The 19,611-nt window shown below is 39.4% G+C and overlaps 3 protein-coding genes across 6 annotated transcripts in view; 1 reads left to right on the forward strand and 2 right to left on the reverse strand.

The window, feature by feature from the left end:
• The first annotated feature begins 860 nt into the window (after window positions 1–860).
• LOC307004345 (uncharacterized protein) lies at window positions 861–6,262 on the forward strand. The gene is made up of 4 exons (XM_079623491.1): window positions 861–1,309; window positions 3,198–3,652; window positions 3,748–3,885; window positions 5,207–6,262. Exons 1-3 carry the CDS (start codon window positions 1,150–1,152, stop codon window positions 3,877–3,879), a joined length of 747 nt encoding a protein of 248 aa, XP_079479617.1. The 5' UTR covers window positions 861–1,149; the 3' UTR covers window positions 3,880–3,885; window positions 5,207–6,262.
• A 1,287-nt stretch (window positions 6,263–7,549) lies between these two features.
• On the reverse strand, window positions 7,550–15,440 carry LOC307003682 (uncharacterized protein). 3 transcript variants are annotated; one of them, XM_079622400.1, is made up of 2 exons: window positions 8,485–15,440; window positions 7,550–8,205 (listed from the first exon to the last, which is right to left on the reverse strand). In XM_079622400.1, exon 1 carries the CDS (start codon window positions 14,763–14,765, stop codon window positions 14,172–14,174), a length of 594 nt encoding a protein of 197 aa, XP_079478526.1. In that variant the 5' UTR covers window positions 14,766–15,440; the 3' UTR covers window positions 7,550–8,205; window positions 8,485–14,171. The 3 variants fall into 3 exon arrangements, with proteins under 3 accessions (XP_079478526.1, XP_079478524.1, XP_079478525.1); XM_079622398.1 differs by having other exon boundaries at window positions 7,877–8,558; window positions 9,087–15,440; XM_079622399.1 differs by having other exon boundaries at window positions 7,877–8,351.
• Window positions 15,441–15,817: 377 nt separating this feature from the next.
• LOC307004344 (uncharacterized protein) overlaps window positions 15,818–19,611 on the reverse strand; it is a 31,872-nt gene continuing 28,078 nt past the window's right edge. For both annotated transcript variants that reach the window (XM_079623489.1, XM_079623490.1), the window contains one exon: window positions 15,818–17,811. In XM_079623489.1, the coding sequence (XP_079479615.1) occupies window positions 16,904–17,811 (908 nt within the window). In that variant the 3' untranslated portion in view covers window positions 15,818–16,903. The remainder of the gene's footprint in view (window positions 17,812–19,611) is intronic.

The following is a 19,611-nucleotide window of genomic DNA, read 5'->3' on the forward strand; positions in this document are numbered from 1 at the left end:
GACGGGTTTGGGGCACCTCTACGGCTGGACCGTGACCCTTCAGTCACAGGGAAGTCTCAAGGAGGAGGTGTCTGTTTGTACGTGAACAATCGATGGGCAAAGACAGTGATTGTACGTGAGGAAATGTGTACTGCTGATATAGAACTACTGACTGTATCTATCCGGCCTTTTTATTTGCCAAGAGAATTTCAGCAACTTTTTGTTTCAGTGGTATATATTCACCTGAAATCTGATGTTCAGAAGGTAGTGGATATCATCAGTCAGTTGCGTTCACCGGATGCTCCCCATTTTATTATGGGGGATTTTAACAAATGTTCCTTGGAGGGAGTTTTAAATTTCCAGCAATATATTGACTGTCCTACACGTAATCAAAAAACACTTGATTTATGTTATGGGTCAATACCGAACGCATATAGATCCTTTTCCAGACCCCCAATTGGTTGTGCAGACCATAATGCAGTTTTTTTGCAACCGTGTTATAAACCAGTGTTGCAGAGAACAAGGCCAGTCACTGCGTCTTTTCAAAGATGGACTGACGATAATATCTTACAGTTACAAGACTATTTTGATCGGACTGAATGGGATATTTTTAAAACTTCTTGAGTAGATAATGATGACCTAGCTGATGTTGTGAGTTCTTATATTCACTTTTGTGAAGAGTCTGTGATACCTAGGAAAGAATCTACTCAAATAATAAGCCTTGGGTGACAAAATCATTGAAATGTGTTTTAAATGAGAAGAAACAGGTTTTTTTTTTTTACCAAGGAACATATTTAGAAAAGAGGCAGGTTAATAAGGAAGTAAAACGAGAAATTAGGAGGTAATCTCCTTCTGCCTCCCCAGGTACATAAACAGAATCTTCTCTCACTACAAGTGAGAGACACATATGACATTTTTTGAATCCTCTATATTTTACTAAAGATCAATGAATATCATAAAATTGCCACCACAAAGGCAATCTGTAAAACGGTGAAGATGAACTGAGGCGCTCTGGACAATCCCCTAATGACATGGCCAACCAGCTGTCTGAGGTGCTTCACCTTAAGTTTGCAAGAGCCCACCTGGCTTACCTTCTCATTGTGCAGAATGTCAGGGGTGCTGAAGCAGGGCTGTATGACCAGAAAACCATCACAGGGGCATTGAGGAAGGATGACACACCTGCACCGTTTGGGGGTTACGAAGACACTGATGGGTGTCATGGAGTGTCTGTGTCTGCACATTATCTGGTGGAGTGCCTGCTTCAGGGATATCAGCGGCAAGAGACAGCTCTCACTCAGCTCCTTCAAGGCACTTTTGGACAGGTGTTCAGGTCAGATCACACACGCAAAGTTGCTAGAAAAGTGACCCTTTCATCTGGCATATAATACACATAGGCCTATATTTTAAATTAGAATACAAAGATTATAAATGCATATTTTAAGACTGAAAAAAAATATAAGAACCGTAAGAGAGTGCTAGCCCCCAGAAGACAAAGGACCTTTTTGGAAATTAACATTTGATATATTAATTATTGTTAGTACATGCCACTACATTAAAACGAGTATTTTTCCTCTGCTATAAATAAGGCTGGCTGTAGCACCAAAAAGTTAAACATTTTGATTTACAATTACATAGTCAAAATTAATTATAACTAGCCTACATAACTATAACAAACTTATAATTACACCCTGTTTAACTGCTGTATATAAAAAAATAAAACTATATAATATGATTTACTTATGAATTCAGATATAGGCTACAACTACATATTCAGAAGTTCATTTACATATAATAAATTCGCATGACATGACGGTTGAATGTGACGATAAACAAAATAAATAAAAAGGGCAACACACATATGCATGTTTAAATAGAACAACATGCAGCAATAACATATATTTATATTCTCGTTTAAAACGTTTTTAATTTCTTGATCCTGTAATTTAGTAAATGTAGGCCTAGAACACATTAACTGTAATTATGAGTAGCTATATGATCAAATTATTACAGTTTCTTGTCAATCTATATTTATTTCAATGTGAACAATACGCTGCAGTGCGATGCAGCACAGCAGAAAATAGACTCTGTGCGTAAACGATCGCTGCACTGCTGTATACGCACCGCAACTGGAACGGATTGCCGGACCGCATCCGTGTGCAGTGTGAAAGCTCTAACCTGTTAACATGGGTACGGAAAAAAATACGCACCGCAAACGCAGTGAAACGGGCGTGAGAGTGAGCAGTCCTTAACATCAGTGTACTGTGGGATGGCCAATCGCTACAGTGCTGCTGGCATACCCAAGGCCAAGTACCAGTGGGTGGACAGGTAAGAATAATCACATCTCATCACAAATCAAGTACAATGAGGACATGGTGGTTAAACTAGACTTGTTTCACTGTATGCGGCGATTCACCAGGGAATGCGTTTCGGAGCACCATCCTCTGTATAACTCCTTCTGCCAGTTCCTCTCTTCTGCCTTCTCTGTAGTAGATCATAGTGACCTGGAGAAACTGAAGAACGCATACAAGTTCTGTGGAATTGAGCCTGGTAGAACCCTACAACCAGGGCTTAAAAACGTTTCCGTTTTTGCGTTCCTCGTTAAACATTACCGTTCCGAAAACGGTTTGATTAGAAAAAATATAGGTTAATAATGTTATTTTAATTTAGCCTATACTTTAAACAAATATGGATAAATAAGACAAATTTTAACTAAAAAATAAGATAACACATGATAATTAAACTTGAACATTTATTACATAACATTGTTAAAACCACAACAGAAATACCTGAATTACATAATATTGACCTGTTTTACTGGACCGTTAGACAATCGAAATTGGCCCTCTTATGTCTAATTCTTTTCAGAAGAGTGATACAATTATTTGGATTTTTCTTTGCAACACGAATTGTTTTAGAAATTACATTAATAAAAATTATATAAACTGGACAATCATTGCTCTTTTAATGCACCGTCAACTGCTAATTTCAAAGCAAACACTGCGCAACACATCCTTGCATCACATAACCAATTTCAGTCTGCTAATAAAACTCGATCGTTTAATGCAATAACATTGTAAAACTAAAACAAAAAATAGTTAGCATTACTTCGTATAGCTTACGATAAAATAACGTTATTAACAGTCATTTTAAATAAACGCTTCTGTTCAGAACGATTAAAATTGATTTTGTTTTCGTTTTTGTTCCTTGAACCGGTACAGGGCCCTGTCTACAACTGAATAATGTCAAGGGTGAAGGAGCTGCTGTGCCCATCTGGATCCCTGTCAGAGGCACTTCACAGCAGGAGGGGTTTCATTTCCACCAGGCTCATTGGGTAACGGGCAATCGCGTCTCTCCTGAGCTGTTCCATGGTGTGGCACGCTGGACTTATCAGCGGCTGGTGGACCTGAAGCAGCCTGGGCTTGTCTTACCTGGAGTGTTTGACCCTGTTTTGATGATGGAGTTAAACAGGTTATCTATAAGAGTGACAGGGCAACCCAAATATCCAGCCTTGCACATCTCCAGCAGGGACACAAGAGAGAGGTTTGGCCTACAGTATGTGGAGCCAAGCTGTCTACCTGTGCCTCTTGACTTTGACAAACACAAATGCAGGAAGACAGACCTAGAGAAGCAAGAAGAGTTTTCATCTGGCATTGAGTTCTCATATCCATCTCAGGTAAGCCTTTAAACTTCTTTGATAACAGACTTTTGATAAAAAACAACAACTTTATAATTCTCACTCGCATCTTACACTAATTTTCTCAATTTCAGAAATGCTTAGAGGATTCCTCTTCTGCTGAGACCCCTCTTGCTGCTGAACCAGAGGCCACCCCACAGACTGTCATTTTCACTGTTTTTTCTACTCCGAGTGCTGTGACAGTGAAGGAACACACATTCTTTTAGATGCAGGTAATTATATTATTCATACAGGCGTCAATGTGTGTAATCTGTCTGCCTAATCTATGCACACAAATCACAAACACTTTTATTACACTTTTATTATTTTATTTTAAAGGGCACCTATTATGGAATTTTGAAATTTACCTTTCATGTAGTGTGTAACATAGATCTAAGTGAACAAAAACATCCTGCATAGTTTGAAATATGAAAGTGCACCGTATATAAAGTTATTGTCTTTCAAAAGTAAGAGTCGACTCGGAGTCATTTTTATGAATCGTTAGAAGACCGAAGCTTTTTCTCTGACTAGATGACGTCAACTTGTCAAGTTATTTGAATACGATACGCCCACTTATTGCGCTCCAAGGCCAGGGAAAACTTGAAAACATCATGGCGACGAGACGCTGTGTTCTGAAGTGCGACTCAAAAGCCAACTTTTTTCATCTGCCCAAGGAGGAGCATTTGAAGACTAAGTGGCTACAATTCATATAACTATACCACAGAATAGTCCGAGCATTGTGCTTTGTTCGCGCCATTTTGAAGACGATTGCTTTTTAAATGCAATCAAACTTGGATTCGCGAGCCGGCTGATATTGAAGGAAGGTTCAGTTCCAAGTGTATTTGCATCAGCTTCCTCCTCCGTATCACAACCTGTAAGTGTTATTAATAGTTGTTGCTTTTATGTTTTATGTAGCATGCTTAATAATTATTTTGTTTGTTGTGTAAGCACCGTTTAGCTTCTAGGTCTTCAATGGCAATTGTATTGAGATATGTGAAGTGTTTGTCGTTGTTTTCGGGGTTGTCTTAAAGAATAGAGTAATACCTCGTAGTAACGTTCTGCATTTTTTTTTTTTTGTAAAAACGTTATGTTTATGCATCGGGCTAATGCAAACAAAGACTGATTGTGCTTTTACAATATGAACTCTGGGCTATGCTCGGTAACATTAAATTCTTTATCTTATTTTTAGTTTTTTACTACAAACTACAAAGGAGTGGACTATAACACGATTTAATTGATAAAAGCATCATTGTACTCCGTGTTAAACAATAAGTATTATCTCTGTAAACACTGCTGGGTCATCTGACCAATCGCAGATTAGCGTCGCGCAAAGGAGGGGTTTGGAAAAATGAGTCGTTGAACGAATCATTTGGGAGTCGGTGAGCAAATCAGGTAAAAATAAATGCATATTATACGAAAACAAAAGTGTTTTTTGACATTGCATGCACGTAAAACTGTTGTTGGGGACTCCCTAAACAATATTAGGAACATTTTAAATGTCATAATAGGTGCCCTTTAACACTATCATTTAATAATTTTGTGAATCTCTTTTAGAACTGCCAAGCACACCATCACTGCCTATTGCTGCTTTTCCCTGTGCTGGTCGGACTGGACCCATTAAGACAGGTGGTCGAGTCTTTGTGTTGGACCATAACAGATGGACAGATCCAATGAGAAATGCCATTGATGGCCAAGCACCATGGGAGTAAGGACCTCCTTACAAAGGTGGATGCTGAATATGCTGCTATGGTACAGAGTGCCTGCACTGACCCCAACAGCCTTCTGCACTCAACTACAAAGCAGCACATAAGCAGGTACATAAAACACCTTGCTAAAAAAAAGAACACTAATGCTTCACTTAACACCAGCCCAGAAAAGCTCCTGGAGACACAGCAGTTATGGCAGCGTCTTCACTCAGGCAGTGAAACCATCAGTGTCCCAGTGACAGTACTGCCATCTGCCCCAGTCAATCCACCCGCAAAGAGTGTTCCTGAGGCTGTCTCTCTGGACCAGGCAGCGCTTGAGAAGATGGTGAAGGACATCATAGAGAAGCAGCAGGCAGTTCAGCAGCAACAACAGCATATGCTGCAAAAAAAGCACACTCGGTTTAGCCTGTGGTCAGCCTAAGTCTCGATACATGGGCTCCAAGAAAGTATTTGACACATATTCAGCAGAGGGCCTGACCAACCCCAGAATGCCTTTTGAAGACTTTGCAGAGACTCCTTTTTTTCAGCGGGAACTGGAGGCCTCTAAGCGGAGAGGGGCAGAAATGAAGAGGGTGATTGAGGAGAGAAGCAAGAGGAAGTCAGTAGCAGAGCATCCTACTGGTCGTCTGTGCAGATTCTGCCACCTTCCACTGAAACAAGGACCAAACAGTCCTCATATTCACGCTGGTTTCCCTGGAGTGGCAGGCAAATACATTTACTGTCTTGCTAAAGTGTTTTCCCTTTATCAGGCAAAGGGAATGAGTGCAGAAATTTCACGGAGAGACTTTCAGCAGTCTCCATTCTATGAGGCTGAGAAGCAGAGGTGGATTGAGGAAAAGAAAACATGACTTCACTGGCAAATGACATGCCCAGACCTCAAATACTGTTTTATAGCACAAAGACATTCCTTGCACATGGTTATGCATATACATATTATTGCACTTTTATTATATTTTATTATTTTATTATTTCCATTTGTTCATTAAAATACCAAACATGTTGTATTTTATTGTATTGCATTGTATTTTAGTGTTTTTTTAAGTTAATTTATTGACTTGCATTGATATTTTATCTTGCTCAGATTTGAAAAACACTAAATGTTAACTACTGTTACTATTAAACTGTACATAATTATTTAATTTAAAATATTTTTTCCTTTCAAATAAAAATATTTAATTTAATATATTAAATCCTTTCCTCTTGCCTGTGCTGTAAAGCATGCACAAAATACTGGTTCGCCGATAAACTCCAGTGGCTAGACATGCTACCAAACCGTTTCACTAACATCTTGCAAGCCTTCCTCACCCATAAGAAGGCAAGTTCTGCTGTGAGACTTCAGTGTATACGCCCACCGCTGTGATTGGCTGTGAGACATCAGTGTAAACGCCCACTGCTGTGATTGGCTGTGAGACTTCAGTGTAAACGCCCACTGCTGTGATTGGCTGACATGCATGCATATGAAATAGCTAGTATTACATGTGGAACTCTCTCTAAAACTTTTACTACGTTTTTACTATTACAGCTATCGAGATGGTGCAGAAGGTCTGGCTAGGCGAGACTAGGTTGTGGGTGGCGATGGCTGCGTCCGAAACCGCATACCCAATGAGTAGGTACTTAATTTCAATAAGTACTTACTTAACGAGCGCTAAAAGAGTAGGTACTTTATAGCCAAATCTCGTTAAGTATGAATGCGAAACGGACATCTGCCATGTTGACGTTATCATGTGACCTACGACGCGTTATCACAAGTGCAACAACTTAAAAGATTTGAACGACACGTTCATTTATCAAATATCTTGCTATTGATTAAACTTACTCATTTTATGGTCTTTTTGAAGAAACTGCTGCCCATTTATTTTGTGAATACATTTAGGGTTGATTTAAGTTCTTATATATTTAACCCTAGCCTACTTATGTGACCCACCGTTTTATCCTAACGATATTATTTATTTTTATTACGAAATCCCAAAATTGTCTCTTGAATATTTTGTTAATTTCTTAATTTTATATCCAAACATTTTTATCCACAAGCAAAAGTGGCTTACTGCTGTTTTCCTCTTTTTCATCCCTCAGGCTAGGCCTACAAATAACAAAAAAATGCATTTTTTAAGTGTATTATAATGTGTATTATAATAATATAAGATTCAGCTTTGGAGAAAACTGTTGATTTTATTAAAAATAAAAATTTGATACTACCCCAGAATGAATTGCATTGCTATCCCACTCCAAAACATACAATAATAACAACGATAAATACTGACCAATACTTAATTATAATACTTTTTACTGAAAAAAATCAATAAAACAAACAAAATGTAATGTATGTCATGACACAGCTATGCATGAATACACTCTAGATGTGTATTGTAAACATATCTACACTTTCACTCAAACAATTAATTAAAGCATTAATTAAATAATTATATTTTATTTACTGACAACAATGATAAATATTAATAAATTAGTAAAAGAATGAATGAAAGTCACCATCACACAATAAACAAATGCATATACCGGTACAAGTCAACACATGAAACAAAGCTTTATTCAAACTACAATCATGTATGTAGACTACAGGCGCTGAACCACATCTACTGCCATCTCAACACAGCGGTTCCCATTCTGCGGCTTTATTCTGATGAACCAGCGGACGCCAGAGGTGAGCCGTGCCGGAGGTTGTTGCGTGATGTGTTGTGCAATCTGAGGCAATAAGGGCCGGTGGAGTGATGGAGGGTCTCGTAAGGGCCGGTGGAGTGATGGAGGGTCTCGTCCATGGCACCATCTCCAGGATTCAGCTCTGTGCTCCTCATCCTCAGTGCTCACACCAGTCTGCTGACATTTCACATCCTACAAAAATGCACAAACATAACACAAAAGCAGTCATTTTAACAGCACAATGTCATTTGATTTCAGTATTATTTAGAAGACAAGAACGCTTTTTTTCACAAATGCCACCATCATCTTTCCTTGCAGGTCCTGCTCCACCACAACAGCTGTGCAGCAAATGCACAGAAATCAAGAATCAGAAAAGTGCTGTAATAGCTCTGTTTGAAATTACAATAATTAAAATAAACTACAACTTAATATTTAAATAGTTGTTGTTATTCATTTCTGTAGTATACTCACTCAAAGCCTTTGATGACAGCATCAGCTTCATGAGCCTCTCTCCACCGGATAAACACACATCTGTTCTTCTGTCCCTGTAACATCCAGACAAGATTCAAGTAACCTCTGTGATTGCTCAACACTACATTTACATGTTGAGGTTATTTTAACTTTTTATCCAACATATATGTTCCTCAATTTATCAACAGTACTAATGGACAAATAAAATAGATAGCCTAACTTATGTTTAGTTACTTTATAGATTTCTTCTACAATAATAGCACATACACATACCACTCAGATGTATATTTCATGTTGTGATGTGCTCTTCTGCAATACTTATAAAAGATGTTCCTGTCAGATGTAAATAGACGTTTAAAATAAGCATCATAAGCGTCTTTAAGATGTTTATGGTTTATGTAAATCCCCTTTAGAGACGTAACTTACGTGTCCTTACTGGAGCTCCCCTGTCAGCTAGAGCTATACATAATAAAACGTGTTTTTACAGCAAAATCACAACTATATTCTACTGTCTCTAACTCCTTTAAACCTTCAACAGTTAAAACGTTTACTCTAGTAGTTTAACACATGCAATTTTAACACAAGGAACCGTGTTTACTCACATTTGAACCCCCCCGCGTCGCTGATCTCCGTGATGTTTGATAATGACGTATCCTCTCGCGTGGCCTCCTGGGATAGAAGAGTATCCATCGGACTGCACTCGAAAATCTGTCTGGAAGCAGTAAGCCATCCGGGAACTCCTCGCCTACTCTTTTATGAATACTGATGTTTCGAACGTACTGCTTCCTTCACGTACTGTTCGCCTACTATATAGTAGGAAAGTAGGCATATTCGAACGCACTTAAGTCCGAATCTCGCGATAATTAGTACGTCACCCAGGTAATTCTCGCCTACTCTTTTATGCTTCGTACATACTTTTTCGCTCGCCTACTCTTTTTCCATACTATATAGTAGGGAAGTACGCGGTTTCGGACGCAGCCAATGTGACTGTTACAGAGCAGGCTTCCACTTCACATCCTCTTCACCTCTTTAGGACACTTTCACCAGAATATGAACCATCACAAACTCAATATCCCATCATGCCGCTTACCTGGGACTGATTACATAAACACCTGCAGCTCATCCACACTCACCCATATAAACCCCGTTCACTCTCAAGTTCATTGCGAAGTATTGCATTGCCCCGGCGTACAATTTCTGAGCGGTTTCCCTGTGTTTGCTGAACTGTTACTGACTTTGGATTGTTTATATCGACTTCTGATTCTTCTGCTGCCTACCTCGACTCGGACTGTTATATCGACCTCTGATTGTTCTGCTGCCTGTCTCGACCCGGATTGTTCATTGGACTGTGATTCCTGCCGCCTGCCTCGACCCTTGCCTGTTATCTACTTCTGTTCTGTGATTATCTCCGTTGTTCTGTCTGCCCCTGATTTACCCGGCCTGTTGACTATTCTAATAAAGCTGCAAATGGATTCTTCTGCGTCCTCCACATCATTACAGTGACAGTATACAGTAGTCAAGTGAGCTTTATTTATTTAGTGTTTTATACAATACAGATTATGTCAAAGCAACTTTACAGTGATAAACAGGAAAATAATGATCAATGATGCTAACAGAATTCAATTCTGCTGTGAAAGCAGCTCTAAAAAAAGACAATAGTGACATTAGTCAGGTCAGTGTTTATTCAGTTCAGTGACAGTACAATTAATCAGTTATGAAATTAGTTCAATTCAGCTATAAGCAGCTCTACAGAAGACAATAATGTCATTATTCATTTTGAGTCAGTTCAATGTTGATTCAATTCAGTTCAATATCACTGGCGATGCTGCAAAAAACATAAATTATGAAACAGATTCAAATAAGCTATAAAGCAGTTATGCAGAAAACAGTGATGCCTTCATCCAGCTCAATTCAGTTCAAGTTCTGTTCTCATCCAAAATGTGCAGTCAAATCAATAATATTACTGAATATTAAGTGTCCCCAAGTAAGCAAGGCAAAGGTGACAGTGTCAAGGAACCCAAACTCTGGCCAAATGAACCATCATTATGATTATGATTCCAGGCTGCATCAAAGGTCAGATTGTGGATTGATCATTCAGAATATTTAATTTGGTTCCTCCTTTCTGAAAGATTGGGATACGTCACACCAGCATTTGGTGGAAGGAGGAGTTGTAGCTGGTCATAGGGCAGAGAACTTCTCTGGTTCACTAAACCAGGGGTGGCCCACTCTGGCCCCCGAGATCCACTATCATGGAGAATTTAGCTCCAAACCTAATCAAAAACACTTGAACAAGCTAATCTTCAGGATTAATAGAAAGCTATAGGCAGGTAAATTTGATCAGGCTTGGAGCTCAACTCTAGGGCCAGGGCCACTACTCAATTATATTGAATTTAAACTGGAACAATGACTTTGTAAGAGTAATCAACTTACAAATGTGTGTTTCGCTACTAATTAAGTTTCTCTAAGTGTGTAATTTGTTGGTTGAACAATTTCATAACTCAAAAATATTAATGCAAACGTTTGCTTTTGTTTTGAGATTAAACATTTGTTTGTACAGTATTCTTTTAAAAATTAAACAGAACAACTGATAAACGTTCTCTTCATCAATCCCCAGAAAAAAATACTGTAAATGGAATAAATTCAGATTGTGCATGAGAGTTAGTTCACCTCTCAAACAAATTCTGTCATCATGTACTCACCATCATGTTGTTCCAAACCCTTAAGACTTCTGTTCATATTTGAAACAGATAAAACTAACCCATATGAATCAAGTGGTTTAGTTTTCTGAAGAGACATGATCACTCTATACGCTATATTCCTCAACATTTACATCAGATATGGTAAACAAAAGCTCAAGCATGTGTGCTTGAATTGCAAGAACCAATAAAGTTCATATTCATGTGTTACGCAGCCCCTTTGAGCTTCCGCAAGAACCAATGAGGTTTGTTCTCGTGCTTCAAGCAAGTACGGTTGAGCTTATGTTCGCTGATCAATGTTTATATGTGAATAAAAGCCTAAATTAAATCTGGTCATCATATAAAGTCTCTTCATGAACTTTTTGTAGCAACAAAGTTGTGTCAATGGAGAGAGAAATCTCAGATTTAATTTAAAATATCTTCATTTGCATTTTGAAGATGAACAAAAGTCTTACAGTTTTAGAATGACGAATGTGAGTACTTAATGACATTTATTACATTTTTGGGTGAATTATCCTTTTAATTTTGACTGAAAATCGCTGCTGCGGTCTGTCCCACTTAAATCCATTCAAACAGGTGGACAGCACGGCTTTGTTTGGAACTAGTGAGAGCTACGTTAAAGGGATAGTTCACCCAAAAATTCTGTCAGTAATTACTCACCCTCATATTGTTCCAACCCCGTAAGACTTTCGTTCATCTTCGGAACACAAATTAAGATATTTTTGATGAAATCTGAGAGCGGTCTCACTCCTCCATATAGGCTTCTTAAGGGATTGAAACTTGCCGACCCAGAAAGTTATTAAAGACATCGTTAAAATAGTCCAAGTGACTACAGTGGCTCAACCATATGTTTATCAAGCGACGAGAATATTTTTTGCGCAAAAAAACAAACAAAACTACTTTATTCCACTATTCATTATATTCTCAGTGGGCCTGACAGTGCGGCAGATTAGTAAAAAAAATCGTTCACTTTGGTATAGAAGCATGAAATTTGGCACAGATACTCTCTAAGGGCCACTATTTTGGAAAAAGGAGTTGGCCACTCAAAAATTCAATATGGCGGCCAATTTTCAAGATGGCCGCCATTTGCTATTCAATGCTTAATATATCAATTATTTAAACAGTGATCCAAGCATAACATTTGATACAAATACTCTCTAAAGAACATGTTAATGGAAAAAGATGCTTGTCCCTTGAAAATTCAAGATGGTCGCCATTTTTAAAGATGGCCACCATTGTTCAAATGGTGATGCAAGCATAAAATTAGGCAGAAATACTCTTCAAGGAACACTCTTTTGGAAAAAGGTATGTGCCACTCAAAAATTCAAGATGGTGACCATTTTCAAGATGGCCACCATTTCGGTAGGACGTACACTGATCCACACATGCATGTAAGCAAAAATACTCTAATGGCCACACGCAAAAATTTAAGGTTCATTTTTCAAGGTGGGTGTTGTTTTAATAGTGTACTCTGTTGGGACTGAGTTAAAAGGCAGGATTGAGAAAAAAAACATATATTTTTTTATATATTCACATTTTTACCAGCTCAAAAGGCCTTGTGGTTAGAGTGTCCAACCTGAGATTGAGAGGTTGTGCCCTGCCGAGTCATAATAAAGACTGTTAAAAATGGTAGCCAATGCCTCCCTGCTTGGCAGTCAGCAAGTGTTGTATTGGGGGCAACATATCCAGGAAGGTGTATATATGCATCACGGTCCAGAATCAGGAAATCGGCTCTCTGCCCACCGCAAGGCTACTTACTTTTTTATTCACATTTGCAATTGCACAGTTCTGTGCAAGTGAAACCCAATCTAAAACATTTGCATCTTCCACGGCACTCTGATTTGCAGCCACACTTTGGCTAGTTGTTCACAACTTTCTGCAACTGGTGCATTTGCTGTCCAGAAGACCCCCCATTGTTCACCAAGCTTTTTCCATCCCCAGTCAGCAGGACTCTCTGCTTCTGGCTGACATTGGGTTGCTTGACCCCATATGCAGCTTGCCTGGTATGCAGCACGTTTAGTATGTTGAAGCAGAGCTGCTCTTGTTGGAGGAATGGCTTCATATGGCCTGTGCTTTCGGGAAAACATGTCAAGTCTAGCCTCATCTACACTAACAGCTGTGCTTGATCGATCATACAACAGGACCACACAGTTCTCAAGGATCTCCATGTCACTATCAGTCAGAACAGGAGGGTATTGACTTTGTTTGCTGAAAATGAGAGAGGCCTCAGGGAAAATGTCCCAGGTTTGCCAGGCAGTCTTTTTGCCTTTGTTGCGAAAGGCTGATACAGTATCACAACCTGTAAAGGCGTGAAAGAATAGAATTGGTCTTAACCGGCCCAATAACATGGACATGAACACCATTCCACCGTAGGCTCACACCATGCCCAAATGCAACACACAGCTGCTGGAGACCAAGATCCATGAGGGATGGGAAGATGCTCAGTGCTATAACAAGAATTTCAGTGTCATTGGCTTTGATCATTATGAATTTGCTGCCCTCCTCTGTGGCATGTTTGGCATGTACAAAGATGCGGCTATCAGCTGCCTCAAAGATTTGTCTAGACGTTCGAGACAGGTTTCAGATGTACTCAAGACATCAGGTCCCTTGGTTACAACAACTATGTTTGGCACAGTCATTTGATCAATATTGTCAGCCAGTAAGTGGAAGAGGTCTGTGTTGTTATCATTATGTCTCAGGAAATTGCGCCAATTTGATGGAACTTTATTCTTGTTTGTCACTTGGCGTCGACCTCCCTGGCCTCTTTAAGATCTTGTTTCCATTTTGAGGCTTGATGGATTGTACACATCAAACACAATATGTGTGCTCTTGTACTTCATGGCATAAGCATGTATACTGGGTAGAACATCCAGTGCTGCATAGTCCTCAAATGTCTTCGCTTTTTTTGGTGGTAGTGTATGGACCAAAGCTGAATCATCTATGATGATGACTTCCGTGTCTGGTTCTTTTTCTGGGGATGTGATGTAGGTTTCAAGGATGTAGGCCAGCTGCGATTTCTGGGACAGGATAAAGTTTTCCACCATCACTCAGTGCAGCTGGGTAGGGCAGATTCTCATGTTGGAAGAACTCCTGCAGGTCACATTCTCTGCTCTGACAGGAGATAAAGAGTTTGGAGGATAGTTGGCAATCCTCCTTCACCAACTTCTGCTTTGATTGCTCAACAGCAATGGTTTCTTGGCTGAAGAAGTCGACTCTATTTCTCTTGATTGGATCATAGAATGTGGTTGGGTTCTCTTGCAGACCTTGTGCAAAGTCCTGGGCTTTTGTCTGTCCCTTCTTAAGGTATGTCTGTAGGAGTTCCACAGAGCTGGGATTCGCAATATCTCTTGTGTCTATAGAATACAGATCACGACTCTCTTCTTCAAATGGATTGCCTAGGTCTTGCAGACAGTTCCCTTTCCGTAGCACCGGTGGACAGACCACACCCTCCTCAACATACTTGCTTACTGTGGCATCTCCCAGTTGTGCTGATATCTCCAGCACCCGTTCATATGAGATACTCATACCATGTTCATGAAGCATTTTAACCAGGCTTCTCTTCCTGGTTTTGGCGAACACAGACATACCAATGTATACTGGGAATGGAGTTTCTCTATCTTTGGAATGTCTGTGGGATGCTGCTCCCTCTTTGCACAACCTGTCAATTCAGGTGCGGCTATCTAACTACATCTATTACTAGCTAATTGATGAGGGGCTATTAAGACAGCATTTGGGACACTAAACTTAGCTATACTATTACTACTACTCAATAACTACAGTGTAAGTAAAACGAGATCAGCTGACACTGAACCCCATGCTGAGTTCCACAGCAGTGAAGTTACCAGTGTGCCCTGGTTGTGTAATGACGTTCACTTTATTAAACAAAACCTTCCTTAAATCGAGCTCTGACAGAAATGGTGGCCATCTTGAATTTTTGAGTGGCACACACCTTTTTCCATGATAATGTTCCTAGAAGAATATTTGTACCAATTTTCATGATAGCATCACTATTTGAAAAAAAGATGTAAGGATTCAAGAAAAATGGAGGCCATCTTGAAAAATGGTTGCCATCTTGAATTTTTGAGGGACAAGCACTGGTTTCCAAAAAAACATTCTGAAGAGAGTATTTTCACAAAATGTTATGCCTACATCACTGTTTGAACAATTGACATAATGAGCATTTGACAGAAAAATGAAAAATGGCCGCCATGTTGAATTTTTGGGTGGCCAACGCCTCTTTCCCAAAAAATGACCCTTGGAGAGTAGATGTGCCAAATTTCATGCTTCTATACCAATTTAATCGATTCTCTTGAAATATGCCATTAATCTGCTGCACTATGTGTGTACTTAGTATATCTGAGCAGCGCGTCTGTGTTGCACGTCACCACGTAGGCTCACTATTGGCCGATGCTGGTCATGTGTGTGATGTGTGTGACGTACAACACAGACGCGCTGCGCAGATATACTACGTAAACACACTCAGGCCCACGGAGAATATAATGAATTGTGGAATAAAGTCGTTAGTTTTGTTTGCATGATAAACTTATAGTTGAGCCCCTGTACTCACTTGGACTATTTTAACGATGTCTTTAATAACTTTATGGGCCGACAAGTTTCAATCCCTTAAGAAGCCTATATGGAGGAGTGAGACAGCTCTCAGGTTTCATCAAAAATATCTTAATTTGTGTTCCGAAGATGAACGAAAGTCTTACGGGGTTGGAACAACTTGAGGGTGAGTAATTACTGACAGAATTTTCATTTCAATTTTCATGAACTATCCCTTTAACTGGGTAACAGTGTGGTGGTGAGATCAAAGGTTGTTGCAACTCTTTTTTAACAGCTCTGGGCTGCGTTTCCCAAAAGCATTGTAAGCGTAATTTGGTTGTAGAGACCACTGATTGCAATTGTTCTACGATCAACTTAGACTTACGATGCTTTTGGGAAATGCAGCCCTGGACAAACCCACATACAAATTGAGCCCCGTCAAGAAAGTCTAAAAATGTACAAATACAAGGTGATTCATACACGTGACAATTTTCAAATGCAGATTCAACAATCAGTCTGTACATGCAGAAACATTCAAAAAGCATCAAGTTATTGTCGGGGATTCGTTGTGTCGCATCACGCAACATGCAGTGCAAGCGCAGCATCACTAATAATAATGGGTTCTATTGTCTTTTGCTCCTGCCACTCGTGTCCGGTGTAGTGACAGTGTAGTTTCTGAATGTGTGAATTGCTGTTTGCAAATACGAGCTATTTGTGATGAATGTGAATTACCTTATGCATTTATTAATATTTTGTAGATACATTAATTCTGAGTCAATTCTAGCACCATAGTTAAAGCATTTTATCAGAAGGCTGCAATATAACGTGTTCAGTCTATATACTTTATTTTTTATATTAATTTACGTTGTGGAATTTCATTGCAATAGGGAAGGTAATTTATTCAATATGTTGCTTTCGTTGTATTAAATAATCAAATATAAAATCAAATAAATGAATTACATCTTTACACAAATTACAATGATTCATAATTTTTGTTGCCATTTTAAATTACCAATAAAGTTCAAACTCCACACAAAGAAGGTTTCACATCTTCGTGAGATTTCAGGTCTATCTATAATTTTTATGACCATTTTTTATTACACTGATCAAAATTAAATAGTATTCTTCCAGAGCGAATGCTCTTTTTTGTAAACCTGAGGAATCCACACTGAGGAACACTACAATTTCTTTTCAGAATGAGTTTGCAAATGACGTTTCAGGTCTGTGTGAAATGTGAAACTCGTTTCACACTGAAGACAAGTGAAAGGCCTCTCTCCAGTGTGAAGCCTCATGTGAATGTTAAGGTTTCCTTTAAGCGTGAAACTCTTTCCACACTGAGGACAGATGAAAGGTCTTTCTCCAGTGTGAACTCTTATGTGAACCTCAAGAATTGCCTTGTTTGAGCAAGTCTTTCCACAGTGATGGCACATGAAGGGCTTCTCTCCGATGTGAGTTACTACATGATTCTTAAGGTGATTGCTTTCTGTGAAACTAATTCCACACTGATGACATATTAAACTTTTCTCTCTTGAGTGAATCCTCATGTGGCAATTAAGGTTTACTTTACATCTGAAACTCTTTCCACACTGACCACATGTGAACGGCTTCTCTCCTGTGTGAATTCTCATGTGAGTCTGAAGACTTTCTTTTCGTGAGAAGCTCTTCCCACACAGCTGGCAGGTGAAAGAGCTCTCTCCAGTGTGACTTCTCATGTGGGTATTAAGGTTTCCTTTATGTGTAAAACTCTGTCCACACTCTTGGCAGGTGTAAGGCTTCTCTCCAGTGTGAACTCTCATGTGTACTTTAAGGTTTTGTTTTTGAGTGAAACTTTTCCCACACTGCTGGCAGGTGAAAGGCTTCTCTCCAGTGTGAATTCTCATGTGGACTTCAAGGTTTTGTTTTTGATTGAAACTCTTTTCACACTGACGGCAGGTGAAATAACTGTTGGATTCGGTCTTCTGAGATCCTTTTTGTAGGGAAGCCTTTTCAGTCTGTGTGGATTTTTCTCCAGTCATGAAATCATTATGTTTTTCATACTGACTTGTCTCTTCCATTTCTTGACACTCCTCTTTCAGTGCCATTAGGTCTAAATCCATAAAATAAAAATAAAAAGACAAATACAAGTTAACCGGTTTATTGTCACAAAGAAACCTACAGCACATCAAACCAACCTGAAAGCATTAAATCATCAAAGCCTCTTCTAGTGCTATTAGATCTTTGGACAACATGAAATCGTTTCACCATTTCATCAACACAAGTATGGGATCCTCTATCCTCTGCTTTTCTGCTTGTATACACTTTAACTGGGGGACATTATCATTAGATTTCACTGATATATTTGGGTCCCTTTTCAGAAGAGGGCAGAGCCTGTACAGCTTGTGGTAGTTTGGATTGATACTCCTGCAGCAACAACTGGAGTGTAGAGAACCTCCCACAGCGAGTACAATTCTCAAGGATGGACCAATACCAACTGTTTGTCCAACTTCATATTCAGAACATGTAAATACTGCACATTATATTTTGCGAATGTACGCAAATTGCTTTTTTTGAATGTGCTTGTTAGCATGCTGGATGGCTAATGTGGCTAAAAGTACTATTTTATCTGACTGAATTCACAGAGATCAGAGTAATGTCATTAGTTTTATTTTTAAGAAGTAATAAAAGTTTTCTTCTGAATTGTACAGGCAGTGAGCATTATCAGGTTAAAAATAAGCTCTGGTCTCTGTGAATACAGTGAGAGACCATGGTAGCTTTAGCCACATAAGAACATTCTGAAAGGCGATTTTGCAAACATGCACACTATAAAGTGCGGTACTTACGTACACTGGATATGAAGTTGAATCACTAGTTGCTATTGATCCATTGGGAGAAGCAACTTTTTGTGCAAAGCAGTCCAGTGTACAATGATTTACAAACATATACGAATTTAGCTCATTTTTAGGGTACACAATAAAATGAATCCACTGCATCCTTAGTGGCTCGAATGACGGGAATCTATGGAGACTCTTATGTTCGTTACATCCAATCTCTAGCTGAGAAACAAAAATGGCAGACTACTGCGGCTCACTCAGGGCGGGATCTATGCTAATAGGGCAGATCGTCACCAGTCATGGGTCACCAGTCATCTTACATAAGAGTAGAGGGAAATCTGGAATCGCTCGTATGGAGAGTGTTTATGATTTATGGGGATTATAAAAAGTATTGGGTGGATTATTACCATTATAGGATGGTTGTTTACACACACTGTGGACTGTGGACACACATGTGTTAAAGAGATACTTCAGCATTTAGCATTAAGCTTTGTATCAGTAGAAAACCTGTAGTATTTTCGAATTACCATGCTTCCCTCCCTCATGTCCCCCTGAGACGAGAGATTTATGTTTTTTTTTTCTGGAAAAAGGATTTTCGGCTTTTGCTTTCTACAGTTGCCATTCATTGTTTACATGCCACCCTTTTGTTTTAATCTAACTGAATTCATTCCGATTGGTGAATCTGAATGTAGTGTTTACATGAACGCTAAACAAGTGATCGGTTGATGTGCGTTTTAGCATTGCTAAGAAAATTCATGCTCCTCACTGAGAGATACGAGACCGGTGCGTCTCACAGGTGCCGCTCATCAGTAATCACGCTACCGGCCTCGCGTCGTTCTACCGCGGCCCTCAGCCTTGTCCAGCTCGCCACAGTAAACATAATTAATGGCGACTGTAGAACGCAAAAGCCGAATCCCGGACATTTTGGACCAATTCCGGGCAGACTTGTCACGGAGACTCACGATAAAACGGAGTCTTTTAAGTTTCGAGTTAACTAGTAGCCTAGCCTAGTTGTTTAACTGCGCTCTTACCGGTAGGCGTGGCTTGGGAGTGGCCTCGTAGGGCAGCGAAGCAAG

The sequence above is a fragment of the Phoxinus phoxinus genome, assembly GCF_949152265.1.
Source record: "Phoxinus phoxinus genome assembly, chromosome: 9".
NCBI lineage: Eukaryota > Metazoa > Chordata > Actinopteri > Cypriniformes > Leuciscidae > Phoxinus > Phoxinus phoxinus.

Excerpts from the sequence above, each read along its gene's own strand:
- LOC307004345 (XM_079623491.1), top strand. The coding sequence starts at position 1,150 with ATGACACACCTGCACCGTTTGGGGGTTACGAAGACACTGATGGGTGTC. Across the intron at positions 1,310-3,197 it reads ACTTTTGGACAGGTGTTCAG|GGCCCTGTCTACAACTGAAT; the intron begins GTCAGATCACAC and ends GAACCGGTACAG. Across the intron at positions 3,653-3,747 it reads AGTTCTCATATCCATCTCAG|AAATGCTTAGAGGATTCCTC; the intron begins GTAAGCCTTTAA and ends TCTCAATTTCAG.
- LOC307003682 (XM_079622400.1), bottom strand. The coding sequence starts at position 14,765 with ATGTCTGTGTTCGCCAAAACCAGGAAGAGAAGCCTGGTTAAAATGCTT.